Consider the following 20,000-nt stretch of genomic DNA (forward strand, 5'->3'; position numbering starts at 1 on the left):
ACTTTCCAGAAATCGTTTGTAGTTTTTCCTCAATATCCGGCCTTCAAGACGTTGCGGTGAAGGTTATGAATTCGATCGTAATTTGCATCAAACAATACCAAGCTACAAGAGCTGACAACGCAAATTCTACATGTCGCAGCAGTCATCAGGCCCTTGAGATAATAAGAATCTTTTACTAGCTTTTACAATGTCTTTTCACTGCCACCAACTAACGTTATAGCATCTGCAAATAAGCTACTTATAAACTATTTAGCATGCGATATGATTAGAATATGAAGGTATTGATGAAAGTAAGTCGGGGACCTTATATACGGCGGGATTATTGGTTACAATGTCATGAAACCTTGGTACTTTTGGAAGAAAAAGGGTATTGAAGAGAAAATTAAAATATGACATTTAGTAGATTTTTTTTCTAACAGTTCCAAAAGGCAAAGACAGATCAAATCAGCGCTAAATTTCACAGGCAACTACATAAAACATTTCATATATTACAGGTCTATCATGGGAATCCATTATTTACCTGTTGTAAAGTGAAGGTTGTGCGGTTGCGTCTCTGTTTTCTCCTGACGAAGGTCTCATCGTGGAGGTCTGGATGGTAGGTGTAGCTCGTATCTAATGAAAAGGAGAAAAAAAGGTTTATGTCACTACTCCAAGGGTTTTGGATTTTGAATTCAAACACACAAAAAGAGAAGGTAATGATTGTTTGTCCCGAGAATGCTCGAGAATTCCTTAAGTTCTCAAGCCCTCAGCTTCGACATATTATTTTTTCCGTATTCGTCGCTCAGAGTCAAAGGCAGTCTGTGACCTAAATGGCAAATGAATCATTATATTGTTACTCTTGTATTCCGTATTCATTAGGCCATAACAGTGATTGCACTTAGTGTGACCATTCGATGAGGAAATCTTGCAGCCCCTCTCGCTGCGCAAAAAGGAACAGTGATTATGATGATGATGTGATGCACAGCCCAACAGCAATTCTTCTTTCGAGCTGAGAACCCTAATACCTGAAGGCTACCCAGACCAGGTAAGATCACAGGGAGAAAGAAAAATGAAAAGAAAGGGTATCGAAATAGTGAAATGAACTTGTGGCAAAGAAAGATACAAAGAGCACGACCAGAACATACATAATACACAGGTGGATTTCAGAGGAATTGATCTTAGATTATTTCATTCAATCTTAGGACTCGTTCTAATAATCGAGGCGGCAATGATCTCCTTTAGGAGCGCCACATGGCAAGGAAGCCTAATCACTCTTGACATAATACTTTCATGGCACAAAAATCATTGTGGAACTTTTTGATGCTGAATAGAATAGGCAGTTTGGTATGGGAGAATTCTTTGCATGAATGATTATAATAAAAATGGAGAGAGAGAGAGAGAGAGAGAGAGAGAGAGAGAGAGAGAGAGAGAGAGAGAGAGAGAGAGAGAGGAGTAAGTTTCGTCTATTCGTTCATCAGATATATAGTGTAAATATTACCTATACCTTTCAAGACCATTGTATAGTGATAAGACAGTTTGTTTAACACTTTACTTCCTGATAAACCCAACAGGACGTCGAATATGAGCCTAAAAAGTACCTTCTGTCTCAAGCTGGAAGTGCTGAGTTGCATTACTTGAGATTGGAATATAGAATTTAGGCCAAAGGACAAGCGCTGGGACCTATGCGGTCATTCAGCGCTGCAAGAGAAATTGACTAGAAGGTTTGAAAGTAGGAAAACCTCAAAGTTTTAGCGCGAAACAATTGTTAGCAAAACGTGGAAAGTAAGATGGAAGAAAGAGAATATGAACGGAGGTACAGTGAAAGAAATGAAAGGGGTTGCAGCTAGGGGCCGAAGGAACGCTGCAAAGGTCCTTAATTAATGCCTACAGTACACCACGTGAGGTGCACTGACAGCACTACCCTCATACGGGGATGAGAGTTTTGACATAGTGTAATTACTCTTCTTCCCTTGTGAGTACAACGTATGTCACAAGAAATTAACCTCCTATTCGATAGCGTAATGGCAAAAAAACAAAAATAATAAAATGCTAAAAAGATGACTGTCAGCGAAGAAGAGCGTAAAAAAAATGTTAAATAATGTGCGCATGCGCCCATCTCATATCCGAATCCGGATTTCAAAAAACAACCCATACTCCCGAAGTGCATAACTGCATTACAAAAAGCAGCTCAAGCTCTATAAAAGGAAGCCGTAGACAGAGGGCGTGAAAAAGCAGTAAGGGCGAATTGTGGGCTGCGGGTGTTTTCACCGGAGCAATTTCCCTGTGATAATAAGGCCTCGTGTTGGTTGATAATAACCCACGCCAACCAGATCTGCGCCATTTCTTAGATCCCCTCTGTCGAGTCTCCTCTCTCTCTTCCTCTTAGCCTAATAACCTGGAGGCTTACTCTGATAATAATCTAAATAAACTTAGTCCGCAGTCTTCCGCCGTAATAAGCTCGGTCATTGATAATAATAACGTGAAAATGGCTACGAGATCCGCAGGCCCATCCCGAGTGGATTACCGCGATATTACCTCGCCAAGCTAACTCAGCACCCGCCTCCCCTCCGGCTCACCACCTCCCCGGACAACTCCCTTCCCCCGCCAGAAATATTCTGCTATGAAGTTTTTATTGGCCATGATATTTTCCTCAGTAAGATGGGAAACTACCATTGACAGCGAGTGACCCTGTGCAGCAGAATTTTCCTTCGTGGCGAATACAGAGAGACGCGTTAAAGCGAGCGTAGAAGTAACACAAATATGAAAATAAGTGTGAAAAGTTGTGTGGCAAGAGACGGCCGCCTCTTCCATAACATGATCATGCCGAGGTCTGATCCTTCCTTTTCCCTTGGGTCCTTCTCTCCCACCCCAGGGCCTCTAACTCCATCTGCCCCTCGAAATATTACCCTTTATCTCTCTTTATAGCCTCTCGAGTCCTCCCGCCATCTCTCATACAATTTGGCGCCAATTTTTTCCCGCGTAAACTTGTTGTGTTTGTCATTGGTCGTGTTGGCGGTCATCACTCGCCGTCGGCCAAGCTCTTGGGTGTGATACGTCTTCGAACCACCAAGGGAGCCAGCGATGCGCTCTATGCAATAGCTCCAGAAATTACTCGTACAAAATTACGTTACTGTTTTCTTTGTTATGGTAAGCCTCCAACTGTCCGCCAACTTCAGTAACAACAACAACAACAACAAAAAAATAATGAAAAAATATAAACGATTCCTTTAATAGCAAAAAAGCTTATTTATCGCTCTTAAATCACAAGGGACAGCGACCCCCAGAAACGAAGACATATGAAACACGCGAGGAGTTTGCTGGGAAAGTGAATTCTCTCCCTCGAAGGCAAAGTCTTTACACTCGGGTAGTAACTTATCCCATCAGGATCACTTTTGAAAATACGCCCATTTTTTCACCGTCTCCTCTGTTTTGTGACCTCGTAGAGAAGTTGAAGCGAGGTTTACCGTCATGACAGTCTCCGCGCTCCCTGGATCAGGGGACTTTCGCGCCAAAACTCAGTAAGGGAGCCAATTTCCCCGCCAAGGCGTTGGATCACGGTACCCGTCTTCTGCGGCTAAATAAAAATAAATATGACTCAAGCTGCTGCTACTTATATGTGCTCTGTACCGCATTTATGGCGAGGAATTTATTATCTTGCTGCCAATCAGGTGCTAAGTCTGAGATTAGTTTTTTTATGCGGGGGGTGGCGGGGGTTGTGAGTTGGGCTGGTGATAAGTAATTTTTTGTGATTAACTGCTTTCTTTAGGTGTATATAATGCTTCTTGAAGAAATCATCCACCCTTCAAATATTTGAAATGAAGCAATACGAGAAAAGGCGGGCTGTAATAATAACCTTCTATCACACATTATATGTTTTGTTTTCTTATTACGTAGACAATGTATTTGGATACTACAGCACAAGTCATACTCTAAATAAGATATGGGTTAAGGCTTAAGACTCAGGTGCGGCGGGTTAGCATGAAAGAGAAGGGTGTTAGATGAAGAATTAGGGTTAGAGGGTGGCAGCGAAGAAGAAAAACCGAGAGAGAGAGAGAGAGAGAGAGAGAGAGAGAGAGAGAGAGAGAGAGAGAGAGAGAGAGAGAGGATGTTTACCCGGTTTTCTCGTCTTTTCCCCCAGAGCACCGGAGCGCTGCAGAGAATGGAAGGCAACAGTTTTTAGGTGTTTGTGAGCTGGAATATTTATTTGACGGTGAATATGGATGCGACGGTGTTTACTAGATACAAGATTTGTTGCTCATTTTCGAAGAGCTCACACCTCCAGAGGGATAGAGGGAGAAATCTTTGACGTCTACATTTTTGCGCTCTTGCATTGTTTGTCCTTTCCGATTTCTTATCCGTCGCATCCCTCGCTTCCAGCGTTTACTGCGGTGATTTATTTTATGAATGCTGTTGCCTTTTCTTTTGGGGCTTTTCAATTCTCCTTTTTCCTCTTTCCCCATGCCGCCGGAATTGTAGCCGATGTTGATATGTTGTTACCTTTACTGTTGGAGAGTTCTAAGCGTCAGAGAGCGTTCTGTTAGTTCATGTCAGAGAACTACAATTAAATGTCTCTGTGTTTCTGTGAATTGCTCGTACTTCAGGAGCATTGATTCCGTCTTCATTTATGGCTGAACGAGAACAGAGGTGCTTCTAATCTTGCATTTTGCCCAAGTTATTCTAAGGTACCTTATATTTATAAAAAAAATAATGTGTTATTCCCGCTCTAAAGCGACAAGAAACTGCAGGTAAATAATCTTACTCCTGCAAATTTGTCTCCAGTTTAGGCAAAGTTTGACATACTTATTCGAATTAAAGGTAAAAATAAATCCACCATAAAAATGGCTTCATGCCAAGTAACAAAAAAAAAAATCATCTTTTTTAATCGAAAACAATGCGTATTCATATATCCCACTTCCGTGCGTGTGACAGCGATTGTCTACTGGTAATGAACTCGATGTTTAGACTTCCCTTCATCCAGCCCAGGGGCAGCCTCTTTCACCATTCGCCCCTATGTAAGTATGCATAATGAGGATACCTCGGTTATAATTTTTGGACGATACTTAACGTACCTACGATCAAGATCTGCTGTCTCCACTGTCTCTTCTATTACTACCATTTTTCAGTGGTATGCTTATTGAACAATGAGCCACTAAAGAATCTGAGAACCTGACAAATTCACATTCTGCATGGAATCTTAACTAACACATCACAGAAAATCCCCGTTCTTCATTTACTGAAATGCAGAGGTAAACTGTCCGTGTCTTACAAGGTCAGTGTCTAATGTAGATACAGATATTATTTGCATGACAAAACACCGGACGATAAGTCTCTATTTAAGGATGCAAAATTCATTGATAAGATGCATTTATAAGATTTTGATGCTCATTAATTTCTTTCTGAACTTTCTTTCTTTTCTTCATATTATCACAACTGGGGTTTGTAGCTATACAAGCTACCCGTTCTCTTGGTTACTATACAGTATTTGCTCATCAAAGGTTTCATTGGAGCTGTTTCGACGAGAAAGTAACACCTTAACGATTCTCACACTAGAGGGAGTTGTAAATGTATTTTTCGTGTGTGTTGTATGTATACTCATTTGTACACATCTTCATAAGCTAAACTGGGGTTTCATCAAGTACTTTGATAAACTTATTGCACTTTACACTTGAGTTCCTGCTGTTTTAATTATTGTTACTGATTGTTAAATTATCTGCCTTGACTGAATCATTCTGTTCTTTAGAAAAATAGTTATCAAGTCAAATGAGTGTGTAAAGTAACTGCATAATACTTATTTTGTTTAGTTATATTATTCAGTTGCAATGTTTTCAGCTGAAACGTTTCCAAAAATGTTTTCTGTATCACAGTAGGGATATTTTTTTCAGCCTGAATTTATTGTATATCATTTTTCACTACATTTCTTCTTCTGACATCTGCTTGATTCGGATGATTTATTTGAGTTCAGATACAGAGGGCGTTTACTATGTTATTTGCATCTTGATTCTCTACAATAACACATTTAAAATTATAAAACCTCATGTATTCTACATGAACTTATTGCGCTATGGGACTTGTGTCATTCAGAGGTTTCCCAGACGTTTGGATGCTGGCCTGTTCTATGGGTATACCCACTGCCTTATGAATATGGTTTGTTAATGCCTCTGCGAGGCTAATCAGAACATGGCAAATGAGGCTTCAGTTGCCTACGGAGTGTCCTTCCAAAAGGGTTGGTCTTTTCTTCTTCTTCTTCCACGCTTAATCCCTAGTCGCGGTCGCTACTTTGAAAGATATATTTCTAGGTGTATCTATCTTTTGTCCTCACTTCGTCTGTTCTCTCATGTCTTCTCGGAAGATATCTCCCCATCTTCTCTTCAAATATGCAGATCTTACTATGATATCGTAAGTAATGTGTTCCTCATGTTGTGATTAGCTTACTGACTTGAGGGGAATAATAATAATAATAATAATAATAATAATAATAATAATAATAATAATAATAATCGCAAGGCGGCTGGTTTTTGATAACCATAGTTCAGCAATACGTGGTATGGGTGATGACCGATTTGATTTGATTTGGCCTCGTGATAGGCTGATTTACCGGACACCTCCTCCCATCCTGTGAGAGGCGCAGCATCGAAAAAGATACGTATACCCGACCACAAAAAGGGTTGAGTTACAAAGTGGAACAACCCTTAACATCAGTACTGGGCTTTAACACTGAAGCAAGTACAGTTCAAGCTAAACATATGTATATAAATTACATTTACATTTATATAAAAAAGAAAGACAAAAGAAGAGGAGTGATCCCTCTCCTCAAAGGAAAAACACTTCTGAAGCTGAATAACAGTAGTAACTAATATAATAACACATACACTACAGTAGAAATAATACTGTGATAACAATAGTGGTAAGAGCGCATATAAACATATCAGGCACTAATTAACTAAAATGTTCATAGCCTAGGCTATATTAATTGTAACTGTGGAATCTACACAAGATCATAGCCTAGGCTACATTGATTGTAACCGTGGAATCTCCACAAGATCACAGCGTAGGCTAGATTAATTGTAACCGAGGAAGTGCGGATGTCAGCATATGATCCCGGGTAACTAGGTGGAATGCATCACGGACTTGGAAGGTCACATCACGACAAGAAGATTTGTTGGGAACTATGGACAAAATATCATCACTTTGGAATGGATATAAATATCTACAATAAAAGATATTCCGATTCAAACAAAAATATTGACACCAAGTTCCTGAAGTAATAGCCTCACTTCCAAGATTAATAAGTTTGAAGATTATCCTTTGCTTTACACAAAGTCATGGCGTCTTAAGATAATCAACTAGACCGCATTGGTATTCGGCATGAAAAGGCTGAAGAGACAATCAGTAGATGTAAATGCAGAACCTGTGGAACCTCCATTTTATGGTAAAGGCTTTGGGGAAACTGACATTCCAGAGAATGGTTAGTATTTTGAAGACGCTTGTATGTCAGAATCGATAAACAGGCGAATAGATGCGTGTTGTAAAACTCTTTATACAAAAGATGAAGAAGATAGACGTAAACTTGAAAAAAAAGATGAAAACGTACAAAAGGTGACAACTGGGAAGACATGGGCGTTTAGCCAACAATGACAGCATATGCCAAAATCATCATTGCATATGGTTGCAGTCATTGTCTTTGGCATGGAATCAGCAATATCTTACTTTGGAAACTGTTCACACTTTAATACGAAATTGGTACTGACTTCTGGGCAACCCTCTTCAAGGGTTAATGATAAAACTGACAATAGAAATAAACACACAACGCGTACTTAAAAGAAATAAGCTTCTGCTTCACATAGAAACTGAGCCCAGAACTCTGAAGTAAATGGCAAGAGTACTACCAGATGAACCACAACGGTCATAAATGAAATTGAGATCTATGTACTTACGCAGTGCCTAAGAAGTCAGAAGGGCATCCTGCCCAGGTAACTCTTAAATAGTGTGTAAGTAAGGACATTCTGACATCTCTTGTGACCTGTGTGCCTTGCCATTCACTCAAATCTTTGGTGCCTTCTGTGATGTGCAAATTTAATGATGATAATAATATTAATGACAATAGTATGTATTTATTATTGTTATTAACGGCGGTGGTAGTGACAATGGTAGAAGTATTCATGTAAAATAATGAACCCAGAGGGCTGATCAAATTTGTTAGCCGTATTGGTAATTGATATTTCATAATCAATATTCGGGAGGAAAAAAAGCTGACATTCTTTTCAAGTACTAATAACAAATTACTCATGTTATATAAATAAGAGCGACACTGTTGTAAAATTAGAGACAGAGTTTACGTAGGACACAGAAGGAAGTCAAAATTAGCTTGATCCAAAGATCTCTCCTTCCTGTTGTCAACGGCCTGTGCTTTCAAAGATGTGAACTTATGTACTAGCGTAAGTGGCAGGCTCTGTTTGCTATGATTTACCTACTTGAGGGAAATCGGAAGTTCCCTACGGGCATGCATCTCTTAGGCAGTTGCCAAAAGAAAATACTCTGACGGCGGTCACGAGCATCGTTACCATTGTTAAAAAAAGAAACTAGCACCTGTTAGCTTGATGCTGCTGACATTTGCAAGATGACAGTATTCCAACACAATAAAATATCTGAAGCATATATGGCATTATTAAGAAAAATGCTTATTTTTCTGACAGCTATAGGCCTACATCTTGTTTCAAAGAGTTGGAAAAAAATATGCTTGAAGGCAAATGTAAAACCAAGCGCTGTCAATTATGGGGATTCATTCAGTACAGCACTACCATTCGCAAACCTCCCTAAGATTGAGCAATCCATCATCAACATAAATAAAAATACAAACAAATACAAATGTTAATCTCCCGCGAGTAACATCCTTATATCTGACAAATCTAAGAACTATTTCCTGTCCCTGGGTCTATCTCTGGCAAAATTTTTGTGAAAACACACGCTTAACCTTTATGTAACTCTGCTAACAAACAACCAACAAACTGAATTATAAACCCAGCCTCTTTGTTGGAGGTACCGAGCCTGCTAGATATATCCTAATGCTGGCTGCCACATTCTTCTACGCTAAGAAATTACAGATATCAGTAAAAAAAAAAAAAATCACAACCTTCTTACTGTAGTATATAATTTTTAAGGCCAACTATGCTGAGGTTACTTTGGACTTGGAAAAAATGAAGCTCCTTGAGTACTCCAAATATACACCAGAGAGGATAGCATTACGCATTCGAAAATCATCATCAAGCTGTCCAGTTATTCTAACTCCCTCTTTTCATTGTCTCAGAGCTGAATGGCCGAAAGTACCTGGCTAGGCAGCCTCAGTTTCATAAATCAATCAGAAAAATCGACAATATTGCTAACCACTTTAAAATTTCAGAGTGGTTAATAGCTAACTGGGTAAAAAGCAACGTCAAATATCCATTTAAATGACTTTGAGCCCCTATATTTTGAGAAAGAATAAAGACTAAGAAGAAAATCATAAGTCTCTTTACTTATTCAGTCCATACTGACTGATAATCAGTATATGAGTAACGAACTTAGCCGGAAGTTTCAAGTTAACTATAACCTAAGAGAACGTTGGAAAATAAAGATCGACGTCGTTTTTGCTGTTTACAAGTTTATCACGATTTGAAACAGAATGCCATGATTCCGGATAGAGAACGCCATTCGAATTCCATTTAGTCTCAAAAACCATGTGTTCAACTTTATCTTTAGCATAGATAAGAGTTCCCCGTAACCAACTGACAGTAGAAGGGCGGTTAAAATATAGCATGCTGAAACTGAGAAATTCAATAAATTGGTTAATTGTTTCTTGCATGTTGGTTTTAAATAATCAATGCATCTTTCCTCGACCAAACCTTTCTACAGAATTTTGATATTACAGATGTGAACGACTGTGTCGCCATAGATTGAACGTGAGTTATTTAATTCCATATGCTTGTCTCTAAGCATCATGAAACCAACTATAATCATTGTTTTGTTGCAACAACTTTTCTAGCAAACAACGTTTTGACAACAACAGCCTGAGCGCATGAAAAGTATGATAAACTCATTACTTTCACACATCCCTGTAAGATTTTGTTCTACGAATGAAACAGGTTTTGCAAAGATTCCTCAGTTAGTACAAAATCTGAATTGGCACTTTTCCTTCTGTATTTTCTAAAGATACACAATGTGGTCTACGATATGTCGCAGTTATCAAAGTAAAAAGTGGTAATAAGCGTCAGTGTTGGAACTTTATGCTTCGTCTTTACTTTTTAGGTCTGGGTGGTCTTAAACTCTTTCTCCTTCTTGAGCTGTTGCCTACAATTCACATTCGTAACGTTCCATAACGAGGGACTGCCAAGATCAAAATTACCTCTCTAATTGTTCATTTACTAGAAATGACTTCCTAATACAAGCAGTTTTGTGCAACTGTCCATATTTAATTTCGACAACTGAAAAACACACCAAGAGTAAAATACTAATTCCTAGAAACCTATTATGTATATTCTGAGAAAATGCGATGTCGGCCTACACTGGATCTCTGAAGCCCTATAGAAAATCTTTTTATCAATTATTGTATAATATATATATATATATATATATATATATATATATATATATATATATTTATATATATATACATGTATGTATACATATATATACACATATACGTGCATACATATACATATATATATACACATATATATACATAGTATTGTAATCCCCAGTGTCCTCTTAACTTCTCGATTTCTTCACAATTTTGTTATACTCTTGTCACTACACATTCTGAGATCCAAATAAAACATTATGAAGCAATATTGACGTCGAACCAGCATCCGGAGTATTAGAACACCTTATGGTCAGGTGGGTAACATGACCTCGTTCTGATACTTTTAAATCTTAGGCTTTGTAATGACAAGCGCTTCCAAAAAGTGTGAAGAAATCATCATGAAGTTAAGAGGGCATTGTGGATACCACAATTACATACGCTTTTCGTGAACCAATCTATGTCCCAGTAAATAAACCAAAGTCTGCTGTTATCAAGGGATGTGCTGAGAATAATGTATAATACATAATCAGTTTTGAAAAATGGAATAAATGCAAATTGTCCTGTCCCTTTTTCCTTCTAACACTACTTGTTAGAGCCAATGTCCAGAGATTTAAATTTCACAAGTATAAAGGCGGCGTTCTCAATAATAGATGAATCTGATCCAGTGTAGAAAGTCTGCAATAGAGGAGGCTCTCTTTTTTTCTAAAAGAAAAAATCTCTAGCTTCTGCTGCTTATAAATAATGTCTTCGCCTGTGCCAGCTGTCATCTCCTTTTATGCCTACAAACACCAGGAAGTTGTTGCAAAGTCATTGTACCGTAACGCTCTCTGAATAACAGCCAATTCTTTTGCAAGAACCACTGAGGCTTAGAGAAACGCAGAATATTGTAATAATGACGCTGTTGAGGAGTTTTTGAAATGGGACCACTGTAGGAAAATACGAGCTGTTTTGGAGTTGAGGAAACCCTAGAGAACAAAATCAAAAGATTTAGAGAAGGTATAGACGATGCTATGATACCCAGTAATTTTCCACCATCTGTGAAGAATTATCCCTACTGATCCAGCAAGCTGGAATTCATACTGCTTTGTAAAGAAAAGGCACCCATGGGATCACTGTCTTCTAGGAGTTCGGGTTATGTTTAAATTTCTCGACTTAACCAAAATCAAAAGTCAGTATGATGATAAGTTTATGGAATTGTATGCAAGGCGTTTCACATTTTTGTTATGAATGACTGTATTAGCGGTTTTTAAATCGGAATCCTATTAATAAAAGAGTCATTATTGAAAATGCTTGCACTATAAAATAATGTTTCCATGTGCGACTAACTAAAGATTCCAGAAGGCCATTTCAACTTCAAGATTTTTGCGACAATAATTAGCTTCTCGTCACGAAGAGTATTATTGATAGTTTTTTTTTTATTTTAAAGAATTTCTGTTTTCCAGAAGAAGCACTCCAAAATAGCTCTAGCAAGGATGAAGTAACACTAGCTGGAGGAAGGATGATGTCGAGTTTTTAAAATAAAAGATAATAGATCCATAGAAAGACAGAACGTTGGTTTGAGGCTACTAGAAAGGATAAGAGGAATCCTACATACATGGATGTGCGGGTGAGTACGGGAACTCCAGCGTTGGAATTCTGGGTGAAGATCCTGGGTGCAAACTCGGGGGACAGTGGTAGCAGAACATGCTTGAACCTGCAAAGGATATAAAACATTATTATTTTTTAATGTCATCGTTGTTATTGATATCATTATTCATGCTGCAAACTGATATAGGATAAAGGAAGAATGTGTTATGGGAAACAGCATGCCAGAAAAGACAGAAAAATGTTTTTGACAGTTTTTTTTCACACCTAGATATAATTATCGAAAGTAATGACGTCAAATCGTAGGTAGCGAGATTTCCGATGGAAGAGCAGCCATAACCTCGGGATAAGGAAGACGCGTTATGTTTCCCCATACTAAAAGACCAATGTTCTACTCAAAGTTGTCTGGTATTTATTCTATGAAAATGCAAAACAATCCCTCAAGCAGACTGAGCAACGGTCACTAAACTCGTAGATGATGAAGGAACAAAATCTAAGTAGTTCTAGGTCATTTTTGTACATACACAGGAACTTGACAGCAATGAAGAGATTTCCCATAATGAGCTACTAAAGGGTTTCAAAATATTCCGTAGAACCAGTTGATGGGACTGCGCTTTAATCATCAGGGTTACAAAGGCAGTCACTTTCAGAACCAGATAGAGAATATAGATTGTATTTTTCTCTGCCGCTCCTCGTCTTTATTTGAGTTTTTTTGAGCGGTATTGACAATTGTCTTAAAGGAAGCAGTGGTTTGTTTTATGCCTGTAATATGCAAATCAGGTATTGGATTATATATGTATATATATATATATATATATATATATATATATATATATATATATATATATGTATATAATTTATATATTTATACATAAGCGTGTGTGTGTCATATTCAACGACATTAGTATCTTAAAGTTTGTGAATAAAAAAATACACGGTAATGTGATAAAAATTCATAAGTAACTCCGTGTCATGGTGGGGGTGGGTTGATACCGACGCTAAATACAAATACCTACCTTCGACGGGCATATGTACGACAAAGTCGATTATCAACTTATACCTCTCGGGCAGCGTAGTGGTAAGATAACTCGTCACTGAAGCCGGGCACCGTTGCTGTTGGTGGTTTGAATCCGCCAGGTGACGAACCGCTTATCAATTCCGCCCTTCGGTATTATTTCCGAGACAGAAAGGATTGATATTAAACGATATTTGTAGCTTTATGTTTATGAATATATATATATATATATATATATATATATATATATATATATATATATATATATATATATATATATATATATATGTGTGTATGTATGTATGCATGTATACATATATGTATATATATACAAATATATATATATATATATATATATATATATATATATATATATATACATATGTGTATATATGTGTGTATGTATACATATATGTATATATATATATTAAAATATATATATATATATATATATATATATATATATATATATATATATATATATATATATATATATATATATATATATATATACTACTGTATATATGTGTGTGTGTGTTTGCGCGAATTTTCTTATATTCACAAATATTAAGCAGCAAATATCGTTTAATATCGAATTCACTATTCCTTGGGAGTAACTTATATCGAAGGATAACTATAAATTATAAGAGCTTCTGAGTCAGCCAGGACTCGAATCTGTGACCTGGTTTAAAAACAACAATAGACAGTGACTTTGGTCACCCGGCAGCATCTGCGTTTGTGCTAAAGATCTCTGTAGGCTCTTCTACGTGCATTAGATTTCTGTGATTTTTTTTTAAGATTGTTCCTCTCGGCCTTTTCAATATTCATTTGTTTGCGAAGCCTGATAAGCATCACATTTAAAATAGTAACAGTCAGATAGATTTTCATATAGCTAACTTAATATTTTCTGCTAAATAAGAAACTAGACCAACGTGCATCGAAAATTATTTCGATAAAGTATTCGGTACCGTTCCCTTCACAATCACCCGGAATATATTGTAAATTTGTAGTAGATATTTCGAAAGCTGTGGTAAGGAACTGCATGTGTATATATATATATATATATATATATATATATATATATATATATATATATATATATATATATATATGTATATATATATATATATATATATATATATATATATATATATATATATATTTGTAAGTGTATGTATAACCCAATGACAACTGTTTGGTATATTACAGACGGCGCAGAACCATTGCGTCTATTAAAATCATTGTCAATGCCAGTTAAAAAGAACCAAGTAAAGCCGAAGAACTGCAGAATAAACACGTCAGCTATAATCTGTATTTTTTAGCTGACGGTCAATTTCCACAGCTGATATCAGCGAGGCGCCTATCTGTCCTTTTGGGGGTGGCGAGCTCCGTGATCTTCCACCAGTCATGACTGGCTTCAGTTATCGGATGCACACAAATACCATCGGCTCTATAAACCTGAATAGAAGTTTCTTTTTGCCTTCTCTTTACGTAGAAAAATAAAATTACTAAAATGGGATACATTAAGAAATTTTAGGTATACCTACGATTGTAAGCAAAAAATTAAACGATGAGATGTTAATCTTAGAGCTGGGGGCGGTGGGGGGGGGAACTTGTTAATACCTATGGAAATCTAATCTCCATAGTTCCCCCACATGTAATAAGTCGAAGGGAAACAAATAAAATAAAGACAAACATGGAGAAACTCTGTTTCAAGGAAAAACGAAATGAGACAAATAAAAAAATGGCAAAAGAGCAACACGAAAATGTATTGCCTATGTTATCAGCATCTGACGTTTAACCGAGACAAACACATTTGCAGCTCTCACGCAAAATCGAACTGAAGTCAGGCAAGGTGAACAGATCGCCACTGTGCAAGCAGCATTATAGGGCATACTAGGAGGCAAAGAGTGTTTTAAGCGCTTGCGAGTGATTCATCCTTATGATCTTTCTCGCGCACACAGTTATACAAAAGAACTCATTTTCCCTTGAAGGAAAATGAAAAATAAAGAGTGAGACCTTTTCGAATAGACTAGAATATAAAAAGAGATGAATCAGAGAAATTATACGCAAATTAAAACGTGGAAACTCAACTACGAACAAGGCCAGTAACTCTCGCCGTGTTACCCCTCGTTCTTCCACGTGAAAAGATCAAGAAAGAAAGAAATAAAAAAAAAAGGAAAAATAGAAGTTGAAATTCGGAGCAAGCACCGGAGGAGGAAAATAAAGAAACAGAGAGGGATAATAACCCTCCTGTGGGAAGACTCGTCTGTCGCTCAGGCATCTGTAAATGTCACCTTCGAAGGGCGCTCTCTTAAGCCACCTGTAAAACGTCTTACCTGGGTTCACCACAGCCATCGTTCGTTGGGTTGTTTAGTGTTCAGGAATACTACACAGTTCTCAAAAATGGTAAGAGAGAGAGAGAGAGAGAGAGAGAGAGAGAGAGAGAGAGAGAGAGAGAGAGAGAGAATCTACTGGTAGCAGAGGAAGTTGTCGATACTTGAAGAAGTTGCGTAGGAATTTCAAAAGCACTCGATGTCTGCACTTTGCGTCACGGCAGTTTATCCCAGTCACTCAATTGACTCCCGGGGTTAGCGTCATGGAACTATAACAATGATTTACTAAACGCATCCTTTCATTTACGAAGGCAATTTTTGTGCAATTTACTAAACCCCAACAAAAAAAAACACATAATAAAAACTAATATTAGTTTACTATATTAGTTTTTATTATTTTTTTATTAAGTCCTATGAAGAGAAATTTTCAAAATCCAGCAAACATTTAATCTTTTATTTCTTCCCCTTTCGAAGGTCTATAACGGACAGAAAATACTTGCGCCCCGACCCAAGTATGACTAGATACAAAAGAAGGGAGCGTGAGGAAGTAAGAAAATAACTACCTATTTGTCCTCTCTGTTGCAGGATTGCAGTTTGCCACCTGAAATATTTGCGCATCTCTCGTCTATGTCGCGTAGCGTGCTTTCAGATACATTTTGTGGTCAGACATCGTTTCGTGAGGCTTTAACTTTCGTCTTTATCTAAATTCAAATGACTCACTGATTTGATTATCTTTCTTAATATCACACGTTTTTATTAAAAAAGATACGTTTTTAAATCTAAAGGTATCTTTTATAGTTGATCTGTTTCAGTTAACAAGCAAACTCCCTTTAATACTCGTATATACATAATACGAAGATATCCGAAGTATGAGAAAGAGAGGATTTTGGTGCTCAGGAAGAAAGAAATGGCATGCACTGGTGTAGAGGTATATTGCAGTTTGACTATAAGTCTCCTCTTAACTATCTCAAGAAAGGTGACCACCATTCCTCCAAACAAATAAAGATTATCTTGATTTTTACCTAAGGAAATCATCTCAAAGGTTGCTTACGCACAGATGCCGGCAGGAGAGTGTTCAAGCTTGAATTTAAAATGTATCGGTTCTTATGAAATCGTTCACATAGCAAGCGGACGCTCTGGCAAGTTCTAGCTAGAACTGTGAATTCATGCATCAAACTAGGATTGCCAACCATAAGTAAATGCCATAAAATGTTGACTGTTTATTGAATTTGGAAATTAGGTACTCACATACACATATATATATGTATATATATATATATATATATATATATATATATATATATATATATATATATATATATACACATACACACACATATATATATATATATATATATATATATATATATATATATATATATATATATATATATATATATATATATATATATATATATATATATATATATGAGGATGCATCTTCTTACAGTAGCTGGTAGGACATATACATGTATTGTTCCTTACTGGAGTTAACTGGAAACGGAGGTGATTTTTAAACTATTGTTGAATTACGATTGAGAAAAACCAATTAGTTTAAGAATTTATTTTGATACGTCTGTGAAACATTCTGTGCAATTATGAAATGGCTTCAAATAAATGGTTGCTCTACTTTCTATTCCCCATGATTAGTCTGTGGCAAGAAATGAAACATAGGGAGATTATAAGATGAGAAGCGCACTTAAGATAAAGTATAACTAAAACCAATTATTAAAAAACTGAACAAGTTAAAATGTTTGTTTAGAAAATTAAAAAAAAAATTTCACAGCACCACACCATTTACGCTCACCATAAAAACGTAAATGAATGATTCAGAGTATACGTTGATAAATAAAAAATGTTGTACACAGTAATCAGAGAAATAAAACGAAATGAATAAAATATCGTCGACAAGTACAAGAATCCCCTAAAAAGTCAGAATTCAGGGCGAGATTGCATGAATCTTTTTTTTTATGACCTGAAGACTCCTACACAAGCAACTTGCTAAGTCAGCAGTCACCTCACGGAACCCAGAAGATACGTACTAACATAGGGATGTATTTCCCCTTTTTCTTTCTTTTCTTTTTCTTCTTTGATAAGTGGGATCTCTTCTTTCTGCATTTCCTTTTACTTTCCCTTACCTCTTCCATATTCTTTGGAAGCTTGAATTTCAAGTCCATGGCCTTGTGGGCTTGTTCCATATGAATGGGTTTCCTATACTGAATAATAATAAAAGTGTCAGAAAATTAAAAACCCGTGGCAGTCCCTTTAGGAGAACATGGAAACAAACCAGGAGATGAACAGTATTACGTCATCAGTATCTCCTTGGTCATATCCCTATATGCCAAGGAGACAAGAAACGATACTGTGCAGACTAAGGATTGGACATACAAGATCCAGCCTCATTTTGCAAAAAAAAAAAAATATATTCTCATCTCCCTTTATATTCACATCATTACTGTTCATCTTTTGTATATGAATTTTTCAACACTATCCATTTACACGTACATTCTCTGGAATGCCGGTTTCACAAACTGTTTTGATTAATTGCCAAAACTCATGGCCTTAGAGAGGCAACTGATATCCTCATGAATGTTATCAACCTTTGAAGAGAGGCTGTCACTTTCCATGCTGCGTCAAACAGACTCAGAAACATTGCTGGGGGTAAGCTGTGCCACGAGTAACCCTAAAATTTCAGTTTTATCGTTCCAGGATGAGAACCCAGCAGTGAACAGGCTAGCAGCATCACTAAGCATAATGTCGAGATTGGCCCCCAAGGATTTCATTCCTCTAATATGATGGGCTAGTGGATGACCATATTAGAATTATGCAAGCCATTGTGGAATTTCTTCAAGTCCTCTGCAGACCTGTAACTTGATAATCACGCAGGTGAAAGCCTTAGTAGTTGTCGTACCTTCAGCATGTGGAGGTTGAAAATGGCAAATCTTACTTCTGATGTCAGATGTCACGCCCACCGAACATAGTAGTTTTGCTTGACTCGTCATTTTTGAACGGTAATTTGTTTTAGGACTTTGTATCCAGTTCCTTAGTAGTGACTTATCCACCACAGGCACCAACAAATGCTCTGACCGTGATGTAGCCTACCCGTCCGGGTCCGTGATGCCTCCCACCCAGTCACAGGGGGTCACATGCTGATTTCTGATCGTCCTCAGTCGTCACCCACACCGTGTACTGCAGAACTCTGCTTATAAAAGACCAGTTGTTTATTATTATTAATACGAGATTGATGGTGCGTGCTACGCAGAGCTGGAACCCAGCACAGGCCTCTTGTCTCCCCTACCATCCTGATCCCCTAACTACTCCGGTCCCACCCGGGGCGGACAAACAGGATTTCAGGAGGAGGGTGGATGTATCATGTTTCCTATCCCCTACCCACCCCGCCCCCACCCAGGGTGGACAAACAGGTTTGCAGGAGGAGGGCGGATGCGTCAAGTCGCCCCTATCTTCCCGATCCCGACCTAGCCCGCCCCCACCCCGAGGCGGACAAACAAGAAAGATCCACTCGGCTTTTATTATTATAGATAGACTATCGTTAGTAGTAGTAATAGGAGTAGGAGCTGTTTTTTTCGTCATTGTTGTTGTTGTTGTTGTTGTAACAGCGCAGATATCCTGTTAAAAATGACTGCATCATTTATATAGCAAAAATACATACATACATAATACATACACCTATATATACATATATGTACGTATATATAAAACTAATGAATACATGAGCACGTGTTTCACAGAAATAAATTTCTGACCTGTGCGGGTCATTTGTTAGCGCCCTGGCCTTTCATTCAGCAAACTGAGGCTCCATCCCGAGGTGAGTCGGAAATTTATATATAATATATATATGTGTGTGTGTGTGTGTGTTCTTTTGTGTGTGAACGTGTTTACGTTTATCTGTAGGTATTCGAGTTCTGGATAGGCAGAAGTTGAAATTCTTTTGTTTCAGCATGGAGGTTTGGGATTGATTTTGAATTAATGCAGTTTTTTTCAATCGTGGATGTATATGAATCGGTTAATCACTGCAAGGTTAAAAACATGTTATGAAACGGAAGTTCTTTATATTTATTCATAGTTGTTATTGGTGTTTTATGCATATTTCACACAACTCTCAGTGGCATGTAATGGTAATTATGCATTGCGTTGTTTACCAGTTTTTATCTACCACTGCTGGTACCTCCCCACTCTCTCTCTCTCTCTTTTTCTCCTCCATCTGCGCCTCTCTCTCTCTCTCTCTCTCTCTCTCTCTCTCTCTCTCTCTGCCTCCATCATCACATGAGAGTTCCTATGTACATTCCGTAATTGATTCTTTGATCTGTTGCTTTGCTTTGTCTATCCGCCCCATTATATCCCTGTATCAGAATGGCTCAAAACAAGGCAAACCGTCGTCCACCAGTACGGTCGAGAGTCCCTGGAAAGCGGAGGCCCATTTGGACCCTATAGGCGCTCTGGGGGGATGTAACGGATTAAGCTAATGCAAAGCGCCGGAGGGTATTGTCGCCCAGCAAATTGTGGCGGGATC

At 37.6% G+C, this 20,000-nt stretch overlaps 1 protein-coding gene across 2 annotated transcripts in view; it reads right to left on the bottom strand.

Moving 5' to 3' along the window:
• LOC136839120 (dorsal root ganglia homeobox protein-like) overlaps nt 1–20,000 on the bottom strand; it is a 179,680-nt gene that overhangs the window by 42,414 nt on the left and 117,266 nt on the right. For both annotated transcript variants that reach the window (XM_067104782.1, XM_067104781.1), the window contains exons 2-3: nt 12,129–12,227; nt 521–612 (exon numbers count right to left, since the gene is read on the bottom strand). In XM_067104782.1, coding sequence (XP_066960883.1) covers nt 521–612; nt 12,129–12,227 — 191 coding nt within the window. The remainder of the gene's footprint in view (nt 1–520; nt 613–12,128; nt 12,228–20,000) is intronic.

This window comes from Macrobrachium rosenbergii, chromosome 6 (genome assembly GCF_040412425.1).
Source record: "Macrobrachium rosenbergii isolate ZJJX-2024 chromosome 6, ASM4041242v1, whole genome shotgun sequence".
Lineage (NCBI taxonomy): Eukaryota > Metazoa > Arthropoda > Malacostraca > Decapoda > Palaemonidae > Macrobrachium > Macrobrachium rosenbergii.